Raw genomic sequence first — 19,873 nt, forward strand, 5'->3', positions numbered from 1 at the left:
GTGATATTTTTCAATAAATTTATAAAAACAGAACAATCTAATGATAATAAAATACACATAACTAATTTTAAGTTATCACTTACTTATAGAGTTATGAATATATTTCTTGTTCAGAAGAAATTTTAATGCACCTTCCTTACGTTTCCGATCAAGATTAGGACAGAAGGAGGTTGGTATATGATATTTTTTTATAAGTCTTGCAACGAGTTTACTTAATGGTTTGTAGTTAAATTTGTCGTATTTAACTTCTGGTACACCCAATCGACTGTAATCAATCAATAACCCAAAATATTATAATTAAAAAAAAAAAAACAAAAAATAACTACTTTATGAAAATCAATGAAAGAGAACTTAAAATATTATACCTACATAGTATTTTGAAATATGTTCAAGAATTATTTTTAAGCAGTAGTTTAATGAAAACTATAATACAAATAAAGAGAAAAATACAAAAAAATAACAAACATTGAACATTACATATCTGCGTTTGTTCTACTCTAAAAGATTACTCCTTGATAAGGAATTGTCTCAATTCTATCATCAAGGAATAAAATCTTTCATCCAGTTAATTAGTATATGAAAGTAGGTTGTGATAAATAAATAATAAACATCAATCATTAATTATAACAAATATACTTACAATGCAATACTTTCCATATCACCAAATACATTTTCGGCACCTAATAATCTATCAAGATAAGAAACCAGTTCTGTTTGATGAGATGGGCTTTGCAGAAGGTGATCTTCAATTAAAGATAATTTATCTTGAAATACCATCGGTATCACAAAATCTTCAATATTAACAAACTTATCATACAATCCCAAATAAGAAATAATGTAACATGCCTAAAACAAAAATTTTTTCAACTACAGATGCATTTTATACTTCAAAAAAAATTCTTAAGTTCTATATATATGAACTAATATGAAGTAAGAATAAAAAGTCTTGCCAAAAGCGACATTTAATAAAATGGTCCATAATACAAAAAAAAAAACTTCCAAGAGCAGGCAGTCTCGTCGTATGTTAATGGAATTCAACACAGCAGTCAATGCCACAATTAAATAGATATATTATTGTTAAAATTAGAATGTTAGTAGCAGTTGTAATGAAATAGGAATAGTGTACGTACTTTAGTTCTGACTGTATGGGAACAGTGTAACATACTTTAATTCTGACTATAAGGGTTTTACAATCAGTCTTATAAGTCTAAATAATGAAAACATAAAAAAACATTTTTTATGGAATTTAAGTGAGCTCTACAGTTATGTTGAATTAATAAACTAAAAATTAAAATAAAGCTCTGAGCATAAAGCACAGATAACATAAAAGTATGCTTATTTTTTGCCAAATTTAAGGGAGTTCTACAATATGGTAGATATTTTGTTACCTTACCACTAACCACTGGTTCCAGGGACACCAGACAAATGAGAAAGGATTGTATAAGGTACTTCCACTCACAAAAGGCTTTGCTTTTACTGTATTCTTGTAAAATAGCAAAGAAATTTATAAAAGATTTCACATGAAACAAAAAATATATTTGATCAAAACTGCATCATAAACAGAAAAAAATTAAAACTTCAAGGTTAAAACAGTATCCGACTTTTCTCACTTGCTTAGTACACATAAAATATACCTGTCCATTAGTACAATTTAACTTAAACAATAATTATAATAATAACAATATTCTAAAATACAATGGAAAGCAGCTATGCATCTAACTTTAACAATAAACTGGGCAATTCAAGAAGTATTTCACAAATTTAAAAGCATATAAAAATTTATTAAGATACCTACCTTACAGATCTGGCTGAGGTTTCATTTCATAACAAAACACTCAAGTTTTGACTCACGTAGTTCATTAGCACCAAATTTGCCCATCAGCAATGTTACCAGTGTTGTTTAAAATAGATACACTTATTGGTGTGCAATGTGCTCTCTTTGTGTTCTGGTTTGATGATTTGCAATAAGCAACTGCAGTTCAACATAATTTTCAAACAGAGTACAGTAGGAAGCCTCCTAGTAGGCATACAATTTACTCTTGGCACCAAATCTTCATTGAGACAGGTTGTTCTTCCAGAAGGAACGGTCCGTCTTCTTCCAGAAACAACCGTAAATGGTATCACTTATCTGAACATGCTTCAAAATTTTTTAATTCCTCAGTCAGACAAAGATGACCAAGATGGACACCATTACTATTGGCAAGACGGGGCTAATAAGGCCTTTTCACTACCGCCTAGAAGTCTGATTTTCTTAATACTAGATTCCCAGGTCGGTGGATCAGTTGTGAAGGTCCATCCAATTGCAAGGCCACCTCGCTCCCCACATTTAAACCCGCTAGATTTATTCTTGTGGGGTTTCATTAATGATCAGATTTATGTACCATCTTTGGCTGCTGATCTTGTTAAGCTAAAACTTTGACTTAATCAGACTGTAAAGGTAACATCCAACATACTGGCTACAGTCTGGAATAAAATCAACTTCAGGTGGAATGTATGTTGCATTACAAAATGGAAGCCACAAAGAACCAACTGAATGTCAGGTAACAAACTTGATTGGTTGAAGTCTCATTTCATAGAAAAATACATCAAGTTTGTAAGTCACCAATCTGTAAGTTATCTCAATACATTTTTATATGTGTTTTAAGTTGTGAAGTCATTTTTGAATCGCCCAGTGTATTTAAAAAGAAATAATATAATGAATAAATGGTAACTAGATTGTATCAGTCAATACTAGTGCATTATTTATATTCAAAATCATGGATGAATGAAATCAACAAAATAGAGTACTATTTTTGTCAAATTCTGTGAAAAATTTGCTGTTTATGTATTTTTTTAACTGAATAAGGAAGGTTATGAATTTAAAAATTCAACGTTGATTTGATATCAAGTCAAAGTGATGCAAGATGAAGAATGTGTTGAAAATACAAATTGTTGATTGGATGACGAATGATCAGAGTAATAATAATAATAATCTGAATAAGCTTTTCACAAGCGATAATGATATAAGTACAATTTTAAAACAGTTACCTAATTCTTTTTCAGAACAGAATGTGTGATAATTTTTAGTCACAAAATACAAATTAAAGTGTTGTGTGTCAAATATTCAGTCACCAACAGGGTTAATCACCAGTTTGACTGTTCATCATCCACATTTCCATTTTCCCAATATGATTTGTTGGAATATACAAAACCATGAAAAAAGACTGTACATATCAAACAAATATGATTATAATATAAAATTTAGAAAGATATTTCAATCTTTGGGACAAGTGTACATTATAGAATGATTAAGTATTAAAGTGATTTTCCCTAAGATTGTCACGCCAATAATAAATTATGTAAACATTATATTGCTACATTTCATACCACTTAAAAAAATTTAATAAAACATTTCTGTAAATTTATATTTGCTCAGTTGTAAAAGTTTTTAAACTACTACAAATCTATAATAAAAACTTTTTTGCTTTTTTTTAATACCAAGAACAAACATTGTGAATTAAACTTCACTAGGTAATTTTATACATCACAGATTTTAATATATTGAATACAGTATAGCATAAATTTATTATTACTAATACGTAGAAATATTTAATCATGACAGATTGACAATTGTAATTATTAGATAAGATAATGATAAATAATTACATCCCTCTGCACTTTAAGCTATTTAATGAATTTAAAATATTTATTATAAAATAATAATTAACCTTAAACAGGAGAATAAATTTTTAATTAATGGATAACAACAATTTAACACAATTAATAATAAAAAACAAATTGAATCTTTAGTTTACAGAAAAATAATCATAAATACTACCACAATTTATAAAAATTCAAATTACAAATGGTCTCAAATATAGATAAACATGATCAACAAAGCAGTCCACTATAAAGAAAATAACAAAACAAAAACCTGCAACAGATTACATAACTTTACCGGCATAGCCAGTCAAGCTATGCGTTCGACTTTTTAATTCAATCATTTTAAGCTCTATTTGTATCTTTTTAGATAAAACAATTCCTTTTTATTAAAAAAACAATAAGCAAAATTATGATTCTTTTTGGATATTTTAAATTATGAATATTTTTATGTAAAAATACTTCTTTCTAATTTTATGATACACAGTTAAATAAAAAATATAAAGAAAAAACTGATTATTTCTATACTTGCTAAGGACTTATGAAAACTGAACTGTGAGAATCTTGTTTTGTGTTCTTGTTAATGGCATATATTTATGTATATGACAGTTTGAATCAATTCTGTCTTAAGAAAATGGATTTCAAATTTTTATCTAAATTGTATGACATTAATATGAAAACAACCATTCACAAAGTTCAAAACCAAAAATCAATGCTTACGATTGTGGATTCTTTGCTATGGCCTTTATGACGACTATGTTTTGGAAAAAACACAGAAGAGATAAGTTATGATGAATCAAAAGTATGACAACATTCATGTAAAACATTAAACAAAAAGTGCTTTATAAATACCCAAAAAACTCAAAAATGTAAACTTCAATAGCCGGAAGAAATAAAAAAATATAATGTACAAATGTTAAAAAATATATTTGTTGAGCCAAAATGCTCAACAAGAAAAGCAATAACCAAAATTTTTAATATTAGTTACACAATTATTTTGAAAAATACATTTTCAACTTATTGAAAATTTGGGAGTTTCCACATCAGGAGAGGGATTTTAAGCTATTTTAGTGACTATTATTTAACAAAAGACATTTTGAACATTAAAAATTTGATATTGGATAATTTTTTTTTTCATTTTCAAGGTATACTAAAGAGTAAGGACTACTAAAAAAGTAAACTTTTTAAACTTTAAATGCAACGGATTACTTAAGAGATGTTTTTAAATTTACAAAATAAATTTTTAAAAAATTTACTGTAGACCACTGAAGTAGAATGGTAAAAAAGTAGAGGTTTCAAAGTCTATTGATTTAGAAAATAGGGATGCAAAACTCTCATCTACTCCTCCTATTCTGAAGCAAAATATTGTTAAAAAAGAGAAATATTTAAAATAATTTTTTTGAGAGGGGTAAATAATTAAATAAAAATTTTTGGCAATTTGCGATCTTGATAAAAAACCTATATAAGAAAATGTTATTGCTTCACTGCCACAGTAAAGATTTGAAATTTTATTTCAGCCAAAACACCACCACCCATTTTCCAATTTTTGCAAAAGTTTAATAGATTTTTTCCTCTGAAGACTGTCTACAAAGTTTGAAGAAAATTGGTCAGCGGGGTCCAGAGTTATAAGACCAAACACAGGTCAACATACAAATACAATGTACAAACATACAGGTCAACATAAAAATGTCTATCTGACAAAAATATATTTTTTGTCAATATATATATATTTATAAATTTTTTTAGTAAAATATATATTTTACAATTAATTCAAATCTATTAAAAAAATAAAGGCATACAACTTAAAAAATTCACATTTTTTACCTACATAATTTCCTGTTATAGCTATAACATCAAATATTCTTACAGTGAGAAAGTAACAAACTGAACAAAGCAATAAATAAAATTTAAAAAAATATTTTTACAGAAAATATTGTTATATATGTATATCATAATATATATATATATATATATATATATATATGGTAGACAACCCAGAGTATATAGCCAGAGAATCTATGGTACTGACACTGGCACAAAGAGAATTAAATAAAAATAGAGTTACATCAATATTATGTTTAATTGGACAATAAGTAATCACAAAAACTGTAAACATTCCATGTTGTACAGAAAAAAAATGCACCGACCTGGCATAGAATTCATTGTACTACAGCTTTTATCCTGTTGATTGCAAGATCCAATCAGATTGGATAAGGCAATTAATGGTAAACTGACAGGTATGATTAGATCGAATCACTGTAACAGTTTTTATTATCCATCATCATTAATAAATGTGCCAAAAGATTTCCATGAATCGTTCCACCTATTAATAATGTAGTTTCATTCACAAATTTTATTGCTCCTTTTTGCTCTATTAACATAACCATGATAGTATCATGACTGACGTGTGTGCTTTGTTCATGTTCCCAACTGAATTAAAAAATGCGTTTATTGACTGTGTCAAAGATGATAAGCTAAGTATTTTATTACGTGTAACACGCTTTATACCAAATTATTCAAAAAAAAATTTTAATTTTTAAATAGACTTATCACCTACAGTAAAATCTTTACTAGTTGAAATAATGAATTCTACAGAAATCAACTTTAACCTTAAAAGTTAATAAGTAAATGAATAACCTCCAACTTGGTTTGTTTTTTCAATAAAAAGATTCAATCACTGATTATTGAAATTTTTTTTTTGTCTTCAGTCATTTGACTGGTTTGATGCAGCTCTCCAAGATTCCCTATCCAGTGCTAGTCGTTCCATTTCAGTATACCCTCTACATCCTACATCCCTAACAATTTGTTTTACATGTTCCAAACGTGGCCTGCCTACACAATTTTTTCCTTCTACCTGTCCTTCCAATATCAAAGCGACTATTCCAGGATGCCTTAGTATGTGGCCTATAAGTCTGTCTCTTCTTTTAACTATATTTTTCCAAATGCTTCTTTCTTCATCTATTTGCCGCAATACCTCTTCATTTGTCACTTTATCCACCCATCTGATTTTTAACATTCTCCTATAGCACCACATTTCAAAAGCTTCTAATCTTTTCTTCTCAGATACTCCGATCGTCCAAGTTTCACTTCCATATAAAGCGACACTCCAAACCTACACTTTCAAACATCTTTTCCTGACATTTAAATTAATTTTTGATGTATTGAAAATTAAATTTCGGAATTGTTAGTGCAAAGTAAGCATTTTAGAGAGTGAAATGTTTTAAACATGAGAGCGTACTCCCAGTTCAAGTATAGTCGAGTAGTTAATGCAATTTCAACAAAACTGAACAAATTTATCATAAAATTTAATATTTCTTTTTTTTTTATCTGCATACTTGCTTATAAAGGGATCACTGTATGTTTTTACAATCTTAATGTATTTTCATTATTCTAGTATGTACATATATTTAACTCATACTATCTCCATATGATTCAATAAGTTTAGGATTTCTTCCATATTCTACACTTATTTCTTCTGAATAACCAAAAAAACAAAACAAAACAAAAAACAACCATACAAGCAAAAATGAATTCACGCTTAGCAGACTCAATATAATATCACTAATGATTTTTTTTTTAATAAATATACAGAGGTGAGCAACAAAAAACCGAACCCATAATGTAACTGCTGCAGAATCAGTAGGTTATGTCGGAATGAAATTTTATGAATGATACGGATAAAATAAATTAAAAAAAACATTAAGCGTAATTTAAATGTTGCATTTATTTACCTTATCGTTACAAAGGATGTTCAATATGATCACCCTGCGCATTGATGCACTTTTGTACTCGACTGATCATATTGAGAGTCGTCTGACACAAAATGTTGTTGTCAATTGTTCAATTGTGTTGATTTCTTGTTGAATGCTCACTTTCAGTTCATTAATATTGTGGGGATGCATAAACTGACTCCTTTAAGTAGCTCCAAAGAAAAAAAAATCACAAGTAGACAACTCTGGGGAACATGGAGGCCACCGTCCTCTGCTGACAGCTCGTTCATTTGTGAAAACTGCATGAATGCGATTCAGTGAAACGTTTGATGTGTGACACTTTACTCTGTCTTGTTGGAAGAAGCTGTATTCTTTTTCATTATCAGTTAATTTCACATAGAATTCTTTGAAAATGGCATCTTCTGGACTGGCAGTAGATTCCCCTTTCAATATCATCAATGGCCTGTGGAGTCCTAATGGAAGGTTGCCTATTTTGTTTGCCTTTGAAACTGAACCTGTTGTACACCATTTTTTAACTAAATCATGTGTGCTACTCTTTGTTGTGATACAGGCCTTCAGAAATTTTTCTACGAATACTTGAAAAGATTCTTCAAATTATCCAGAGTGAATACAGGCCTCAACTACAGCTATCCTTTCCTGGATTGAATAAGGCCTTTTTTACAAACACAACTGCACTACAACAAAACGTATACTGCACTGAAACTTAACCACCTGACAAATGGGAGCACAATTAGTAGTAACATTTACATCCACTCATCATGCTAGTTGTGTGAGAGTCTTTCATAAATAGTGTTGGGTAGCAGTTTCATTATGGGTTCAGTTTTATGTTGCTCACCTGTATAATGCTGTTAACCCATTATCTGCCAGACATAAACATACACAATTTTTTTTCTAAATAAACTTTTTATTTTATCCATTAGTAGAAATATTTTCATATAAACTAAAAAATCAATTATTGCTCAGGAATAAATAGTTAGTTTATGCATCTTTGGCAAAAAGCATGTAAAAATGTAATTTTCTGAAGAGTATAATAAGAAGACATATGAACAATTTATATTACAATTTATTAAACTGAAAGTAATACAGTAACAGATAAATTAAAAAAAAATTTTTTTTTATAAAATAAATAATTTTTTTTTTTTGCTGTGAATGAAATTCTTGAAAACATTTTGAATTTAGGTGCACTTTAATTTTATAAAAAAAAAAAATTTATGGTTTTTGCATAGCTTACATCTTCTTCTAGCTTTCCCACATGCACTGAAATAACATGTGCCCTTTTTGAACTTAACGAACATCTTCTGGCAAACTGTTTTTTGATGGACGACCCTTTGTTATCACTGGTGGTAAAGGAAAATATTTTTAATTTTTTCTTCATTTTCAGCAATGCTTCGTGGTATTTTTATTTCTTCACTCTTTATCAGTGTTTATACAAGAAAAGACCTCTAAAATCAATTTGACTGATTTTACTATTATTTGCAAGTCTGTATATATTCCATGAATTTACTATAATAGAATCTACAGCATCTGTAAACAATGGCCACCACCATTTTTTTCCTCTAATTCAAATTCTATAATTTTCAATACCGTTGTCAAAAGAATCAACGCCACCCATACTTTTAGTATATTCTGCTATCATTAATGGTTGAACGACAATCATGGTGTTTTTGGCTGCATCTTTTTGAAGTTGATAATGGATCAAATATATCGTATTTGATAATGGATAGCCACTGTGGTTACTAGCAACTGTTACCACTGCATTATGATTCCCAGATAAACTCTACAGCGAAGGCAATAAGCTGAGTTATTAAATCACCGATGCAAATGCCTGCAAATGTCTACCGAGGCATTTGCATCGGTGGCATCCCAACGAGGACAGGCTTATTACTATGAGATGTAAAAAGTCAGAGGGCGATAGACGACTCCCATTAAAGCCCAACAGGGCAAGAAACGTGGTGGGGGGGGGGTGGCGACTGGAACATCACTAGACGGGTGTCTTCCCCTACGGGGTTGGGATGCATTATGATTCCATCTAGCACCTGTGAAATTTGTTTTTTCAATGGGTAATTAGGAAGCTTATTCTATCTAAACAGCCAGTCTCAAAATATTCTTTTTCGTCCAGTACATTAAACAGATAACATGAAGAAAAAAAATTGTCAAAAAAGATTTTATGCTCATTAGGATTGGATACAATATTTAACAAATCCAGTAAAGTGTCCGAAGACCATATTCAGATTTTTTTTTTTTTTACACCTCTGTATGGAATAAATTTATAAAAATACTCAACTGAACTACACAAACATCAAAGCTTAAATCCAAATCTAATCGGTTTTCCCTTGATAAACACTTTTGCTGAATGCCTTCCAAAATAAAGCACCATTTCTTCATCAATAGATAAATTATGAGCAAAAACACCAAATTGTAAATTTTGTTTATTGACAAATGTAGAAACTGATCTACAAAAATAGTAAAATGAAAAACAAAAAGTAGTTCAAGGTGGGATTGCAAGGATATTATTTGCTATGTAAGAATAACATGTTGCGTGCCTAGCATGTGATTCATCACTCCATAAGCCAAAGGTGTGTCATCATACCATTATTTTTTTAACAACCAGTATTCATTATCAGTTTTCAAAATAAATAATTTTCATGAATTGATGAATAAAAGCAACAATTAAATAAGCAGATAAAACAGAAATATTATTTTTAACAAGCATATGGATATCATTGTATTCCTCACATGAACAGGGTTACACAATCTTATAAAACACAGTATTGATTTGCAAATAAATTTGCTAATTAAAAACTTATAATTTTTTGTTTTATGATTACTATACCTAAGAAGATAAAGGCAAATTATACAAAGTGCAAAAAATCTTGTAGAAATTAAAAAGAAAAACTGTTTACGAAAAGGTTCTTTAATATTGGTGGTTAATCGATTAAACTAGATGATCACAACAATGTAGCTCATGTTTGTATACTATGTGATCTTATTTCTTCTCTGTTTAGCCTAAGGAACCATTGTAAGGTATTACTTCGGAGGTTGAGTGAGTATGATATGTATGAATGTAAATGAAGTTTAGTCCTGTACAGTCTCAGGTCGACCATTTCTCAGATGTGTGATAAATTGAATCCCAACCACCAAAGATCACCGGTATTCATGATCTAGTATTCAAATCTATATAAAAGTAACTGCCTTTACTAGGATTTTAACCTTAGAACTCTCGACTTTGAAATCAGCTGATATGATGTGACCTGCAGATGCTCAAAATAACTAACTTTTACAAAATTTTAATTTTGTATAAAAAAAAAAAAAATTTATAAACATCTAAGTAATTAGAAATACAACATTATTTATCGTTTTAATTAATGTTTTATGCTTTGAAATTATGAATATGAAGAAAAGTACACAAGCCAAGGAGGAAAATGAAGAAATAACATTAGATCTCAAATAAACCAAATCATACACATGTAAATGCTAATTAAGTTTTAAAATATTATATGATAAAAAGCCCTTAAATTAAGGTTTTTATTTGTGTACGAGTGGAATTACTTAAGACTGTAATCCCCAAGAATACATAACAGTTAAGTCATGAGTAAGTAAAAAGTAAGTGACAATATAATCACAGTATTTGTTAGCATTCACAGAGAACTTAAGGTGGTACTGTTCACACACAAAAAAAAATAAATAATATATTACCTACCAAATTATGAGATACACAAACATGCAACTCTTTTATTGACTATATAAAGTTGATTTAATAAATAGATATGAAATATCAACCTGTTCATTCAAAAACAGTTTAGCTTAATTGCAGATAAATGGCAGTTTTCTTATTCCAACGATAACAGGATATTTTAATTCTATAATAGTGTGGAAAAGTAATTTTGTCAAAAGACATATTAGACAATAAAATCAATAAATACGTAAGAATTTTATTGTAAAAATAAGCTAAAATAGCAAAAAATTCTCTAGATCATACTGTTAAAAAAAAAAAAAATTATTTCTGATGACCTAAAATAATTTTCATAAATATCAAAAAGTTTCAATGAAATCAATAAATTACTTTCACCCTTGTAAAAACAAGAGCAAGAACTTGTTCTTTAATTAACTTTAATTACTAACAGCATAATTAATTAAAATGATGTGTATGTAAATTCTGCTTACCTCCTTATATTGTTTATTTTGCAGTAATTCTTGAACCTGCCCCATAAATGAAGTTTTGATTTCTCTTAGCTCATATACATTAAAAACTAATTTTATTAGAGTTGCATTGCTCTGCTGAGTCACAACATTAAATGCTTTCACTTTTAAATTATCTGTTAAACAGTAGCTATAATTTGATTGTGTGAATCTTAACCATTTACTCAACTCCTCTATTACTGCAAGAAAAAATTAAAACGAGATCAACCGTCTTGAAACAAAAACAAAACAAAGAAATAATGAATGTCTTTTAATTGTAAAACAAAGCTGTAATGTGATTATTATTACAGCATAACCAACATATTTCCAACTATATAAAAATCTTCAAAATTATTCATTTAGAAACAGAACACAAACTAAATATAAACATCAACTTCAAAATTAAGAAAAAACACTTAACTTAAACTGTACTAAAAATAGGAGCATACTTAAAGGCCTTTGGAGAATTTACCAGAATAATTCTATTTTGAAGCTTTTGAGTAAGGTTAAAAACTCACCTGGAATGCCAGGACAACTAATTAAGGTACTGCTTGTCGTTCCTGGACAAAATTATAAAAATAAGCCAGGTGCTAGGCCTAAAAATAAGTATTAGACTGAAATAGGAGAATATTACGACCTTTGTCCCAGAGGATGTATGAATTATGGTAAAGTTACAGATCATCCGATATACCAGGGCTATTTAAAAGTTCTTGGCTTGAACAGATTGCACAAGTACAACCAAATGATTTAAGATGTTTGTCAAGTATGCTCCTTTAGATATCATGCAGCAAAGTTTCAGATGCATGCATTTGTGGCAATCAAATAAAGTAAACACGCTTAGACATTTTCTGAAAAATGGTTAAAATTGAAGTTCAAGCTGTTATAAAGTACTTTGTTTTAAAAAGTTTAACCCCGGCAGATGTATAAAAAGAGTTAGGTTCCACTTTAAAGGATTCTTCCACTTTATTTTTAAGAAAAATTGGGCTGTTGAATATGTACACATTTGTGCATCCATTCAAGATGGTGAATACTCAGGATGCCCAAAAACCGCTATAACTATAAAATCATTACAAAAATCCACAATGCCACATATAAAATGATCATAGAATGAAGATAAATAAGCTTCCTGATATTGTAAACATCTCAGTAGATCATGTCACTACATTTTACATAATGTTTCGGGTTTAAAAAAGCTTTCTGCTCACTGGGTGCCACAATTGAGATCAGAACAACAAAAATGGATATGACTGAACACTTCTCTTTTACTTCTCTAAACTTTTTTAAATGTGATTCCACTGAATTTTTTGATGTTCACAACAGTAGATGAAGCATGGACTCACTGTTAAATGCCAGAGACCAAACAGAACTCTAAACAGTGGGTGAGAGCAGTGAACGTGTGCCAAAGGTAGCAGAAACAGTTCCATCTGCAAAAAAGTCATGGCTATAGTTTTTTGGAATTTTCGAGGAATGATGCTTACAGACTATCGAAAATGGCAGGACCGTCACTGGCGAGTATTAGACTTCACTACTGGACCAATTGAAGGATGCTATTCAGGCTAAACATCTATACCCGGCCAAAAAGAACGTGCTTTTTCATCAAGATAATGTGCTTGCACATGTCTCAAGTTGTTCTGCAAAACTTCATGACCTTCACTTTGAAGTGCTCTAAAGTACATCAAATTCAACAGATTTAGCTCCCAGTAATTACTTCCTCTTCTCAAACCTGAAGAAATAGCTCACCGGATGAAAATTTACTTCAAATGATGAAATCAAAGCTGAGACAACAGCATATTTTGTAGAGCTGGTCATAGCACATTATACTGAGGGTATTAAAGCGTTGGAAAGTCATTGGTCAATATGTATCAAAATTGCAAGATAATATATGTGTAAATGAAAAATAAAAGATTCTGAAAAATCCCTATATTTTCTCTGTCAGGTCGAGAATTTTCCGAATGGCCCTTGTAGTAGAAGCCCAACAATCTTCTGGTAAGGAGAAGTTGGTTCTATTGCGATAAGACATTATTTGTGTCAGGGCTTCATCCATTCACAGTCCATATTGAAAACAGAGTAGAGACCTGGGTTAACCAATCTTGTGATTTTCACAAATGGTTGCAGGATAAGCTAGAATAAATGAAGACTTCCTTGTGATTAATTATCAATAAGAATGTTATAGTTCTCCAAGCTGAAATCTATTACACCTTGTAGGGTGTTAAACAGCACAAGATGATGAAGGTAAAGGTAAGCATATCTTCAACTACTATGATAATCTGCTGGTCTTTAACATATTGCAGTCATATAGATTTTGCAGTGTTCTGATGTGGGATAAGAATGTTGCCAGGATTCACTAGCTGTCTAAATTTACAAAAAGATGGAGCTGCATTCAAAACAGGGCCTACAGAATGATGAGAAAACTGATGTACTCATAAAAAAGAAGCTAACAAGTACTTCCTATCAAGCACAAAATCTCTATTTGTGGTATTAACCTTATTGTGAACAAAACCATAGCTTTTCAGGTAAGCTAATAACATAATGGAAGATTGATTTAATACCTCACTCACAGTACGGAAATGACACCAATTCACCCAGACTCCTTGATCCTATAGGGCAAAAGATGGTCTTTCAATTATCTTTCATCGACAGACATGAAATTTCAGAGGTACATAAATTAAGATGAGTTCATGTACGGTAATGATTGATGATTTGTCAAATTTGTTAATTTAAAAAAAAATGGAAAGCACATATTGTAGAAAGTGCTATTCGAATGGAGTGTTTCCACATGTTTGCAGCTTTAGTTAACATTTCTGGGAGGAAAGCATTAACATTCTGAACTGGTAAGATGGTACTAGTAATCAACAGAGAACAAAATCTGAATAGACTAGGTTACCTTTTTGTCAATAAATAATATAATAAACGTTATTGCTGAAATCCTTTGGAGCTTTCAGTTCTCCTATATAATAATACTAATAATACAACTACCTAACAATTTTTTTTTAATACAAACTTACCTGTGTAAGCTAATGTTTGAGTCTTTCCATGCGTAAAATCTTCACTATTTCTCATTATATATAGAGCTGAATAATATGGATTCGATACATTTGCAAAACAATTATGCAATGTTTGAGTCATAGCATCTAACTTCCTCCCTGAAATTAAAAAAAGAAAGCCATATTAACATCCTAACATAGAAGAGCTTATCTAAAATGGATAATTAGTGTTACAAATACTTTTTCTAGAAATGGCAGGATTTAGATGTATGGTAATCATATATTTTTCAAAAAAATAAATACTGTACTAAGAATAATAAACATTCAAAAATATTTACAGATATGAGAAGTTTATATCCTGTCAAACAACTATTAACATATAAGATTCACTTCTGTGTGCTCTGCTTTAAATAACAGCTGAGTGGATGATTGAAAAGTGGTTTTATTGCTCTTTACACTTTTGTATATACCAAAGGTAAAATAATGAAGGGTTGACTTTAACCCTGAAAGAGTTAGAACAATTAGGGGGTGTAGGGTGATATATAATGATAACTCTTTTTTCTATTTTCAATCATTTGACTGGTTTGATGCATCTCTCCAAGATTCCCTATCTAGTGCCAGTCATTTTATTTCAGTATACCCCCTACATCGTACATCTATAACAATTCGTTATACATATTCCAAACGTTGCCCGCCTGTACAATTTTTCCCATCTACCTGTCCCTCCAATATCAGAGTGACTGTTCCAGGATGCCTTAATATATGGCCTATAAGTCTGTCTCTTCTTTTAATTAGAACATGAGCTTATAAATCCAACAAGAATCATTTTCTTTAGCCAGAAGACTTTAATTACACTGAACTTCTTGAGAAATTAATTTATCAACATTAGAATTAGGGAAAAGTTAACTAATGGAGACTTTTAATACAAAATTATTAAATAAAAATGTGAAAATGTATTACATAATATTTTATTTTCAATTCCTTGACCAACTGCTTACCACATTTGTTCCTTATTGCATAAACAAAATTATAGTTACAGAAGTTTTATAACGTAGTTATAAGAGGAAAAATTTTGAAATAGATACAGAATTAACACATAAATACATCTTACATTACTAAACATTATGCTCATAGTCTGTACAATTCTAGAAATATTGCAAACTTTATTTACACTATCTGGAGTAGATTTTCAATACAAAAATGTAATTAAAATGATAGAGAGTAACATGGTATTAACCTGTCAGAGTTTAAAAAGCTCAGTTGATGTGCAAAATGATTGCTAGACTGGTGTAGACATTAAAAATATCAAGACAAGCACATGAACACATACATGTGAGTATGCTGTATGGTGAACTTGTCAACACTGCAAATAGTGACAAATCTATGAGGTTTGATTAAAAAATATGCAAAATTTTTTAATTTCCCACACTGCGCAAGTCCAATTGTCACAATAATTTTTTGTTATGTTGATATACTTATCCTTAACGTATGTTCACATGGGCAGTCATATTGGATGCTTAGTTTATTTTTGGCTGTTGAAAAGATTACATGTGTTTTGGTATGATTGGCGATTTTTAACTTGCGAAAAAATGGAACAAAGAATTTGGTTTAAGAATGGAATTAAGTGCAGCACCACGCTGAAAATGTTGAATGTTGCTTTCAGTGATTCTTCTATGAATAAAACAAAGCATTTTACAAGAGGCACAAATATTTCCAAGAGGGCCATGTTGAAAATTATGAGCACCCTGGATATCCCAGCACATCAACAACTGATAACAACATAAAAAAGTGAAGAAAATGATTACGGACAATTGCCAAATCACTATCGGAGAGTCAATAAGGATTACTACTTGGAGGTTGTAAGCTGTTTGCGTGAAGCAATCCGAAGAAACAATTCATGGCATTACACCATGAAAATGCACCTGCTCACACAGCACTGCTTATTCATGAATTTTTGCCAAAAAAGAACACTGTTATGATACATCAGCCTCTGTATTCATTGGACATAGCCCCCTGTGACTTCTTCCTATTTCCCAAGCTGAAAAGAACCATGAAAGATGATATTTTACCAATATTCAAGAGGTAAAAACAAAATCGCTGAAGAAGCTAAACACCTTACCGGAAATTGCATTCCAGAAGTGCTTCAAAGACTGGAAAAGATGTTAGCACAAATGAATTATATCTGAAAAGGAAAACTTTGAAGGTGACAAAATCAATATAGATGAATAAATATTTTTTGAGAAAAACTAAATTCTGCATATTTTTTATCAAACCTGATACATGCTGTTTTAAGGAAAATCTACTCTGTCCAACTACATTTGAAAAGTCAAAAGTTGTTACCAAAACACTTTATGTTGATCTAAACACTAAACCTCTATCACATTATGGCAAAGTCTGTGAATCAGCTGCTAACCAAAAACAAACACACTATGTTGACTGATCAGAATTTTTGAAAAAGAAAACTGGCAACAAAAAAAACATCTTTAAAAATGTCATAACTGGTAATGAGATATCTCATATGGGCGAGATATCTCACCCATACAGGTGTACAATTATAATGTAGAAATTAAAATTTAACAACTATAGTGGTAAGAAAAACAACACCTCGACTAAAAAATAGTGCAATAAAGTGACTTCAAAACCACGGTCATATTACCTAAATCCTGACCCCCACCCATAGGGAAAGACACACACCTTGTGACGATCCTGGTCGCCACAACACCCCTTCCATTCCTAGCCCCAATGGACTTTACTAGATGTCATCTTCTAGGCACTCTACACCTGATAACACAACACAGTCATCGGTTTGGCCTCTCTCAGGATGCCACCAATGTAAATGCCTCGGCAGACATTTCCACCAGTGTATTTACACCACTTACTATCACCTTCGTATGGCCTCTTCCAACCATGAAAACCTACCATAACTTACCACCATCAACTATCAAATTAACAGATTCACCGAAGCACAATCCCCATGCCTTCCTCTAATACCGAAGTTCACATAAAAGATCTTCCTATACCTAATTTCAATTAGACTACACACTCAGATCATTACTTGACTGAGTCTTCAAAAACCAAAGATATTATACTCATAACAACAAACGAGTGTTCATCACGACAATTTTGTATAAAATTCAATTTTCTCAAAGCCTTCATTTACTAAAAAATCAAGAAATAGATTCACAAATTTAATAAGCCTCTAATGAAACAGATACCCTATCTCTCTCTCTCCTCTGGTCCGCTTTTGGGAGCAAGGTCAATGCCTACACCATAGCTCCATCACAGAATTTTCCACACATCTTCCTCATCCTAACAGCAAATAACTGGTACACAACATTTTATCCCAGAGCATATAAAAGTAGTTTCTATATGTATTTCTCACCCTGTATTCAAAAATTTTAACAGAATTTTTCTATCACCATTAGTATTCAAGTTACTCCCTGTTCAGTGTTATATACATTATGGAAATTATGCTATTATCTTATGGTATTACGCATTTATAATACATAAATGAATTAAAAATAATTGTATTGATTAAGCATTTAAAAATGATCAGTTTGTTATGAAAGAAGGTCTGCAATGGCACAGAACAATACAATCAGTCGTATCTGCTGGATGATGCAATTCTAAAATGGGTCATAAAATGGCTCTTTTACAGATTTATCATCATTGTTTATCAAAGTGATGTCACAAGCAACATCTGTTTTGATCATAATGTCAGAGTCATTGATTCAAGCCATAGCCAGTCTGTGTTCAGTGTTCATTCTGTTGGCATCTGTACATCATGTGTATGTGCTAATATAATATGGTTCAGAATAAATGTTTCTCAGGTATGATTTATTCTAAATTTACATTTCATCTTTTGAATTCAAGACATGTGATGAATATTTGTTGTAATGTTCGTATATTTTGTGATTTTATAAAATGCCTAGAAATTGAGTAAATCTCCCCCCCCCCCCCCCAGGCAGCTTTTGCTACATTTGTGGTAGCATTTAATCTCAGAAACAAAGTTTTACCCCTCTCATCAAAAAATGTTGAGCTTTATTTTGGTTGCAAAGTTGGTGACCAAGACAAACATTGGGCCCCTCGGCCCCTCATATTTATTGTGCTACTTGTGTCTGACTCCTTACAAGCTGATCAAAGGCTTCTTGGCACATGAACTTTGCTGTTCCAATGATTTGGTGGGAACCAAAAGAACATGCCATCGAATGTTACTTTTGTCTGACTAATACTGCGGGCATGAGTTTAAAATCAAAGCACACTATAACTTCATTTACCATCTGCCATGAGGCCTGGAGCTCACAGTGAAGAACTGGCTGTGCCTTAAACCACAAGAAAATATACTTGAAGGTGATCAACAGCACAAAGATTTGGCAGAGGATAATGATAATGTAAGGGTTGATCCAAACTATGAAGCTTCATGTTCATCTGGTGAACCTCATTTACTACTAACACAAGGAGTCCTCAGAGAAACTTTTACGATATCTGAATTTATCAGAGAAGGAAGCACAACTTTTAAGCCCACAACATTTTTTCCTCCAAAACAGACGAAAGTATGTGTTTTTAGAAATAGGCATGATGACTAAGAATTTCTTTGTATTTGAAGAAGGACTTGTTTTATGTAATACCGTTATGTTTTGTCTGTAACAGAATTATTTGGTCATGAGTACAAAATAAAGAAGTGGCGTTTGTTTACTGATCATTCTAAAGCTAGTTTGAAAGCCATGCCTCTGCATATTGGGAATAAGTATCCACCAGTGACACTAGCTTACACTACGGATCTGATAGAAACTTATGTTAACATGAAAATTCTGCTAAATAAAATAAAGTATGAAATATTTCAGCGAAATGAATATCTGTGGTGAATTGAAAGTTATTGATCTGTTGTTAGGTCTTCAACTTGGTTTCACCAAATACTGTTGTTTTCTTTGCCAATGAGACAGCAGAGATCAAAAAAGGCATTACATAAAGAAAAAATGGCCAAACCGAACAGCATTAATTCCAGAAAAGAATAATGTTAACTCACCAGTTGTTGATTCAAAAACAGATTATTTACCTCTACTTCATATAAAGCTGGGACTAATGAAAAACTTAGTGAGTAACAGATCAAAGTGGGTTTAGATTTACTTACTTTAAAAATAAATTTCCAAAGATCAGTGAAGCAAATCTCAAAGGAATCTTTATAGGACCTCAAACTAGAGATTTATTTAATGACAGCAACTTCAATAGTACGTTCAATGAGGTGGAGAAAGTTGCATGGAAGTCTTTTAAGAGAATTTGCCAGAACTTCTAAGAAAACTATAAATCCAAAAATTACAAAGAAATAGACGATCTTTTAAA

General features: G+C 30.8%; 1 protein-coding gene across 3 annotated transcripts in view; it reads right to left on the bottom strand.

Annotated features, from left to right (window-relative positions):
- The window catches only part of LOC142329302 (exonuclease mut-7 homolog), a 69,929-nt gene that overhangs the window by 42,248 nt on the left and 7,808 nt on the right, over positions 1-19,873 (bottom strand). For 2 of the 3 annotated variants that reach the window (XM_075373761.1, XM_075373760.1), the window contains 4 exons: positions 14,555-14,692; positions 11,535-11,749; positions 641-846; positions 84-265 (listed from right to left, as the gene is read on the bottom strand). In XM_075373761.1, the coding sequence (XP_075229876.1) occupies positions 84-265; positions 641-846; positions 11,535-11,749; positions 14,555-14,675 (724 nt within the window). In that variant the 5' untranslated portion in view covers positions 14,676-14,692. Of the gene's footprint in view, positions 1-83; positions 266-640; positions 847-11,534; positions 11,750-14,554; positions 14,693-19,873 lie in introns of those variants that run through there. The other variant, XM_075373762.1, reaches the window with a different exon arrangement.

Source organism: Lycorma delicatula, chromosome 8 (genome assembly GCF_047948215.1).
Source record: "Lycorma delicatula isolate Av1 chromosome 8, ASM4794821v1, whole genome shotgun sequence".
In the NCBI taxonomy this organism is placed as follows: domain Eukaryota; kingdom Metazoa; phylum Arthropoda; class Insecta; order Hemiptera; family Fulgoridae; genus Lycorma; species Lycorma delicatula.